This window comes from Labrus mixtus, chromosome 7 (assembly GCF_963584025.1).
Source record: "Labrus mixtus chromosome 7, fLabMix1.1, whole genome shotgun sequence".
Lineage (NCBI taxonomy): Eukaryota > Metazoa > Chordata > Actinopteri > Labriformes > Labridae > Labrus > Labrus mixtus.
This window is the reverse complement of record NC_083618.1, coordinates 24,389,237-24,397,204: the sequence shown is the minus strand read 5'-3', so window position 1 is coordinate 24,397,204 and position 7,968 is coordinate 24,389,237. Positions and strand designations below refer to the sequence as shown.

Genomic DNA, 7,968 nt, shown 5'->3' with positions numbered 1-7,968 from the left:
AAAAGGAAGAGGAACAACTGTCTATAGGAGAGAAAAAGGAACAGGAGGGAGCGTTGATGAACGCTGGTTGGACGGCCCCAACACACTCTAGAATCGCAACTACAACTGGCCCTTAGGGAAGACACATATCCCGAAGTTGCTCCCACTGCTTTGTATGAATATGTATGAATGGGTTTAGGTATTTCTGATTGACTCAGTGTGTGAATGTGTAGGTGTGACCTGCAGTGTAAAAAGCCCAAAATAAAATCACTAAATATAACTGACATTGCTTTTAATATAACCAGGGGTTCAATCAGTCCGGGCTGTCAGCTGCTCCACACTTCATCCACAGGTGTGCAGACAGTTTGGAGCAGTTGCTCAAGAAGGCGAGGGGTTTTTCTCCTTTTCAAGTTGCCCTTGCTTGCTCCATTCAAAGAGGAAGCTTTGTTCTACTATGCAATGATGGACACATAAACCACTGCATACTGTACATAAAGCATTCATGTAAATAAAGTATGTACATGTTGATAAATACATACGGCCAGTAAGATATATATGGGATAACTAGAGGTCCAAGACGAGACAACCGATGCTGGAGCCCCCACTGTTCTTTTACATCTTCTTATTCTACTGTCTTGGTCTTGTCTCGGTCTCTATCGCTAAATGTCTTGGTCTTGTCTCTGTCTCTAAATGTCTTGGTCTTGGATTGGTCTCGCCTTGCCATGATCTCTAAATGTCTTGGTCTTGTCTCGGTCTCTAAATGTCTTGGTCTTGTATCGGTCTCGCCTTGCCTTGGTCTTAGTCTAGACTTGGTCTTGATCTCTAAATGTCTTGGTCTTGTATCGGTCTCGCCTTGCCTTGGTCTTAGTCTAGACTTGGTCTTGATCTCTAAATGTCTTGGTCTTGTCTCGGCCTCGCCCTGCCTCGATCTCATACTTGATTTTTTCCCACTTCTGCCTACTGTTGTGGCGAGATAGTCAAGTTTTGCACATTGCAGAAGGAACGTGAATCCACGTCTTCCTTTTGCACAAGTTAGCTTCTCTATGAATACAAAGATCTGAGGTCAAACACCTAAGATGTCAATGTCACACTTTGCACGATTGCAAAGTGAGCGTAACTTTTGTAACAACTACGGATGTTTAAAAATGTAAACAGAATCAGTCATGTGTTTAAATACCTTTATTTTCTGCCCCCTCTTTGGGGGTTCAAGATTACAACAACACAAACCAACAGATACTCACAGTGTATAAAAATAAATTAAGGCAACACAATAAACTATACGAACAGACAACATTCATTTCCCCCAAATTTTCATGAGGTAAAACAACACTGGACTCGTTGACTCTCTCTGTGCCACATAAACGCATATGGCAGTATGACGTGCATTCGTAATAAGTTATTGTAAAATAGTAAAATTCAGACATGTAGTCTGAAACTTCATTTGAATGATAGTTTGAACAAGATAAAGGACCTGCTAAGACGGCAGGAAAAGAAACATTCATGTCGACATCCTGAGCCTAAAATGGCCAAAGGACAATTTCACACAAGTTATTAGAGGATAGTTGTCCCTCTTTGCCGAAGCTATGAAGCTAAATCTCAAATTAAGGATTTATTTTTAAACAATTTGAGGTCAACAGTGACGAGGTGTTACAGGATTGCTCACATTATCAACTTTAATTTCAGGTTTGTTCTAAAAGAACTAATGTTCGGGAGTTAGAAACTTGCAGTTGTACAATCACTAACATGAAGCATAATTAGAAAATAAATATTACAATGCTTTACATTTTTCTTTCTTTCTTCATATCTCTGCCTTTACATCTGTTTCACCCTCTGCTGCAGGAGCTCCAGCTGCCGGGCCACCTCGTTGGGCAGGTCGTCGTTCACCTGCGTGGTGAAGTAATTCCTCACCTCCTCCACCTCCCGCTGCCAGAACTCCTGATCCAGGGAGAACAGCTCATCAAGGTCCACGTCCTGCTGCAGGCCCTGGAGGTTAAGGGATTCGCTGCAAGGCAGGTAGCCCACGGCTGAGGGCATTGCGCCGGCCACACCGTTCACTCGCCTGAACATCCAGTCCAACACACGGATGTTGTCGCCGAAACCGGGCCAGAGGAATCCGGCGGTGGGGCTCTTGCGGAACCAGTTGACGTGAAAGATCTTTGGGAGTTTTGCGCCGGGTCGGTCGGCCATGCTCAACCAGTGAGAGAGGTACTGTCCGAAGTTGTAGCCGAAGAAGGGACGCATGGCGAACGGGTCATTCATGATCACCTTGCCTGCAGAAACGAAGGCGGACAAAATGGAAAGAGATAATGTTAAAATATTGAGCCGCTTCATGATTCACCAATCAAAAGCCAGAAGTATCAGTCAGAGGAAACTCCTCACTGGCTGGAGTCCATACTAAATATCATGCCTTTAGGAAGATTCGATACTGACCTTTGTGCTCAGCAGCAGCGGTGGCTTCTGACCTCATTGCTGCTCCGACAAACACTCCATGCTGCCAGCTGAAAGCCTCATAAACCAGAGGGACTCCTGGAAAAGGAGGCACGGGTTGGACTTGTAACTTAAATGCACCACCTTCCAATCGTCATGTCTGTGATTCTACAAGTTCTCTACGTTCTAGTGTTTTCCATTCTGTTCCTGCTCACCTTCTGGTCTGCGCCCTCCAAAAATGATGGCCTCAACTGGGACTCCTTCTGGGGATTCCCACTGTGGGTCGATGATGGGACATTGATCGGCCGGAGTGCAGAAACGTGAGTTGGGGTGAGCACAGGGTTCACCTGGGGAGGAAAGGGACCAGTTCGTGAGCGTTATTCAACTACATCTTGTGGGTTAGTCAGTAGTAAACATAGATATTTTACTGCTCTTAAACAAACCCCTGAACATCCTATCCATCCATCACAACTCCCATCATTTGCCAACCATTCCTGTATCGACTGACTGCAAGACATTTTTTTATCTTGTTCAATCCTTCCCAGTTATGAGAATTGTTATTCAGAGGCTAGGTAAGTTTTCTTTTTCTTATCTGCACCATTTTCCGTCCCTTTTATTGTTCATACAAGGTCTGAAGAAGAGAAATAAATCAGCTCTTACCATCTTGGGAGCTCCAGGGCTTGTTCTTCCAAGACGTAATGCTGACTCCCTCAGGCAGTGCCTGGTCCATTCCCTCCCAGTACACACCGCCATCGCTGGTCTCTGCAACGTTGGTGAAAACTGTGTTCTTCACAATGGTATCCATTGCGTTGGGGTTTGTTTTGGCCGAGGTGCCTGGCGCGACCCCGAAGAAGCCATTCTCTGGGTTGATGGCGCGTAGGTTGCCTTGCTTGTCAAACTTCATCCAGGCAATGTCGTCTCCCACACACTCCACCTTCCAGCCGGGCAGCGTTGGGCAAAGCATGGCCAGATTTGTTTTTCCGCAGGCGCTGGGAAAGGCTGCAGCCATGTACTTCTTCTCTCCAGCAGGGTTAGTGATACCCAGGATCTGAGAAGAAGGGACATTAAGTTTGGTAGGAATGGAGATGTATTTGCATGACAGATCTCTTATACCTTAAGGAAAGACAGTTGGGCTCAATCCTAAAATCAGTGCCTTACCAGCATGTGCTCTGCCAGCCAGCCCTCCTCCTTGGCGATTCGTGAGGCAATTCTCAGAGCAAAGCATTTCTTCCCCAGCAGGGAATTTCCTCCATAACCGCTGCCAAATGACACGATCTGCCTGCAGTCTGGGATGTGGGCGATTAACGTCTGGTCGGGGTTACAGGGCCAGTTGTTCACCAGGGGCTCTGAATGGGAAATGGGGAAATTGGAGTCAGTTGACGGCAAGTGGTTGGAGTACGACATTAGTACAAGTCGTCTACTGTTGAAGAAATAACCTGATGCTTGATTAATTAACATGGTGAAGTTGTTGACGTACTTTTGAGTGGCAGAGGACAGCCAACGGAGTGCAGGCAGCGGACGAACTCTCCAGTTCCCAGAGCGGACAGCACAGCAGTCCCCATACGGGTCATCACCCTCATACTGACGACCACGTAGGGAGAGTCTGTCAGCTCCACTCCAATCTTAGAGAGAGGGGAACCGACTGGACCCATACTGAAGGGAATCACATACATGGTGCGACCTGAGGACAAAGAGTTGGAGATGTAACCTTTGAATTCATTTTTCACTGAAATTGTGTTCTTCACTAGCATGTTCTTCTGAACTTTCTCTCAAACGTCTTCTGAAATCTCTGCTGTACCTTTCATGCAGCCGGGGAACCTCTGACCCATGGCTTTGTCGAACTCTTCTTGGGACATCCAGCGGCCGAGCTGACTGACGCCGCCCCCTACAGGTGTTGGCACCGTGTCCCTCTGGTCCTCAGTAACGATGACAGTCTTACTCTCCACACGAGCCACGTCCCTCGGGTCGGTTCTGGCCAACCAGCTGCAGGAGAAAGAAGAGGCGAAAGAAGGAGAGAGTGAACAAATGTTTGGCTTATCTGCATCCATATTCTATTACTTATTTCAATTATTTGCTAAGTACAGGGATAAATCTGGGTGATTGCAGGATCTTTATATGGGGATTGTGATAGAATTTATGTTGATAATGATGATGAACTTTGGACATTTGTTCCCAAGACGTTTTGATCAAACCACCAATGAGGACAAACGCCATTAAGTCTGCAGCTTCAGCTTGCACATAAAGTTCAAGCCAACTTCAAATTGCAAAGATTCATTTGATTTGCCGGTATGTTCACAAAGATGTTATAATGACGCTAGGGAAGTGGCAGCTCGGCTAGCAGCCCACTAATTGGACAGAGTGTAACACCTGAAAAACACTAAAGAGATTTATGGTTTTAGTGTCGCTTTACAGGTTTTAATTACGGGATCTGTTTGTCTTGAAGAGGCATCTGCAGATAATTTGGGGTTAGGTAAAAACCCTGGGAACAATGAAAACTGAAGGGATCCTGACCTGTTAACCATCCGAGCTAATGTTTCAAAATGGCGACTCGTTGTCATGTCCAGCTCTGCGTCTTAAGTTATGTAACCCTTGTTTTTCATCCCTTGTTTGGTTTTACTTAACTCTCCGCTCGTTTCAGATCCTTCACTCCCTGCCCTCATGTGTTAGTTTCCCCTGCCCTGATTGTCTCCATCTGCATCTCATTGTCTCCCTCTAACTTTAGCTTTTAGTCTGTGTCTTCCCTCCCTTCTGTGCCGGTTTGTCTTCGTCCTTTGAGTCAAGCGTACCAGCATTATATCCTAGTGTGATTCTTTGCTGTGTTTTGGATTCCGTCTGCTTGTTCTTGCTTATCTATTTTTTTTTGCAAGTGAAGACTGTTTTCCTTCACCTTGAGTCTCAGTGTGTTGTCGTTCTTGTGAGTCTTATCTCCAGCTAGACTCGTGCAGCTTTTGCACGCCGTAGTTGTGATGGTGGAGTGAACACTGTGCTGTACTGTCTCGCCGTATTTGTGTCGATTAGAGTAGAATAAGAAGACAACTGTTGTGTGAGATATTTTAGCCCACCAGCCAGAAGAACTGGAGGTCATTAATCAAGAAAAGAGGGTTGCAAATACTGCACAAGGCACTCAGATTTTAATCACAAAGCTACTTTACTTGCAGATTATTTACCTGTTTGAATTCGAGACAAATACAGCTTTTAAAACAAGTCACAACTCATGCACTCTCTTCTAAAGTTTACTAATGAACCCAACCACCGTTTCTTTACGCCTTGTTCATCAGATTACAATTCAAACTGGCAGTGTTGTCTTGATCTTTAATGGAATATAGAAAATAAATAACCCTGATCATATGTTTGAGCCCCCCCCCCCCCAGCACCAGAAGAAGTTCATTGTTTGTTTCTGGAAAACAAGTTATTGCCTGAGAACTGAATGTAAACATTTCGCTTCAGGATGAACAAACAGAATTCTTAAGTTGACCTTACACTTGAAGATATGCTGTGCGAGAATTTATTCAAAAGACATGGCCAAAAAAAGACATGACAAAGACAAAAGACATGGCATGACATGCGTGGACCAGCTGGTAGTACAGGTTTTTCAGAATGTGGACCTTTTCCTGGTATGTTATTTATTCAAACAGCAGCTCGGGGACTGACGAGTGCACATTGTCTATTACGATAACACGTCTGGGAAATGTGCCAATTGTGCTGCGGTAACCTTCGTCATGGTTACGAGAAACCTCAGCTATGACGACTGATGGTCAAAAATACATCAGAAACATGTGATGTATTATCTTATATGAAATGCGACTGTGATCAGTAGATGTTTTTGGAGACCACAAACAACAACAAAAAAAACCTTAAAGTTATGAAACAGACCTTTTATAATATGCTTTGCTTCCAACTTACCAGTTCTCATATTTGTTGAGCTTCTTGATCATCCCTTGCTCCTCCAGCTGGGTAAGAATAGTGCGGTTCTCCTCGTCAGAGCCGTCACAGATGTGAATGGAGTCGGGCTGGCACAGAGTCACATTTGCATCCACGAACTCCCTGACGGCTGGGCTGAGGGCGCTGAGATCGCCCTGCAGGATCCTGGGACTGTTCTGGTTCTGGGACTGGAGCTGAGGAGGCATGGCGGAGGAGTCTGGAGCGAGAGCGAGGTGACAGACAGAGAAAAGAAAAGGCAAAGAGCAGGTCTAGGAGTGAACTAGCCTGGAGAGAAAACGAGAGGGGTTAAAAATGAGGAGATGTAAGGAACAAGTAAGGTGAAAGTAGCAGAATAAGGATGAGAAAGAAAGGAGTTCAGGGGGGAAAGAATACAGGAGATAAAATCAGTTTTGCACTTGAATCCCTTAGAATAAAAAGTGCTTGAATTTTAAATGTATCCTCCAGCTAACATAGCTTTACATCTCTTTCCTCCTGGCAGTTACACACTGTCTTTTTTTTTTACGTCTTTTGCACAAGAAAAACTGCCTCATATTTAAAGAAAACTTTTGCAAACTCCATCTGAGTCTCTGGGTGATGCAGCAGCATCCCTGTGCAGACTCCACCTCCCCCTGCAGTGAACTTAAAGTTCCCTCGTCACATTACACACAAAGAAAAGAGAGACGGAGCATCGGGTTACCTTTAAGAGTTCGTTAGGAGCAGAGAGCAGTCAGTTTGGCCTCATCAGTCGAGGTTTCTCTGTTGGTTGTTTTCAGGAGCTTTTTTTTTAGCTGTCTCACCTTCTTGGTCAGTCGTGTCTTTGTGGAGAGGGTTTCCTCTTTTTATACTCCGGGATGTCCCACAAGAAGAGGGAGGGAGGGGTGGGTGTGTGTAACAGGAGGCTCGTCCTGTGAGATATTTGCATGAACCTGTTGTTCCCTCCAGATCTGAAAAAAAAACCCCCACGATGTTAAGAACCACTGGTGAATCATTAGTCAGCAGCAGGACGATACGTCATCTTCATGTAACCGGTTTCTTCTGCCTGCGCCTGAACACTGATAGCTGAGAGTGGGATCGGCTCCAAAACAGAGACAGACAGAGGTGTCCTTGCTGGAACTGTTCGTCTCTGTAACAGGCTCAGCACTCCGAGAATAAACAGAGTGATGATATCTGTACTGCTCTCTTTGACAGCTTGTGGTTAACTTTGACTTAAGTTTCAAAGCACTAATTTACATGCAATTCAGATATAATCAAAGCTTCAAACATTTCAGTTTATTTTCACCTCATCATGCATGCTAAGCCGTGTCGATCATTTCTGAGTGTGCACAGTTCTTTTTCACAGTTCATTTTGTTCAATTATTGATATTTTGACTCAAATCTTTCATGCTTATTTTAAATACAGAGCATTACGTTTCATGAAACTTGGCAAACAATCCCTTGGATGGGGCGCTGGTGGGGCAGTGGTTAGTGGTCCTCAAAGCAGGCAGCCCAGGTTCGAATCCGGCCTGTGGCTCCTTTCCCGCATGTCATTCCCCACTCTCTCTCCCTGATTTCTAACTCTATCCACTGTTCAATCTCTCCATTAAAAGGCACAAAAAGCAAAAAAAAAATTAATCTTAAAAAAATAAATCCCTTGGATCTCAA

The 7,968-nt window shown here is 44.8% G+C and overlaps 1 protein-coding gene across 1 annotated transcript; it reads right to left on the bottom strand.

The window, feature by feature from the left end:
* Nucleotides 1-1,143: 1,143 nt before the first annotated feature.
* Nucleotides 1,144-7,188, bottom strand: pck1 (phosphoenolpyruvate carboxykinase 1 (soluble)). Its single transcript, XM_061041797.1, has 9 exons — nt 7,025-7,188; nt 6,310-6,612; nt 4,205-4,389; nt 3,884-4,087; nt 3,565-3,752; nt 3,067-3,454; nt 2,622-2,753; nt 2,410-2,505; nt 1,144-2,249 (listed from the first exon to the last, which is right to left on the bottom strand). Exons 2-9 carry the CDS (start codon nt 6,531-6,533, stop codon nt 1,792-1,794), a joined length of 1,875 nt encoding a protein of 624 aa, XP_060897780.1. The 5' UTR covers nt 6,534-6,612; nt 7,025-7,188; the 3' UTR covers nt 1,144-1,791.
* Between the last annotated feature and the right edge of the window lie 780 nt (nt 7,189-7,968).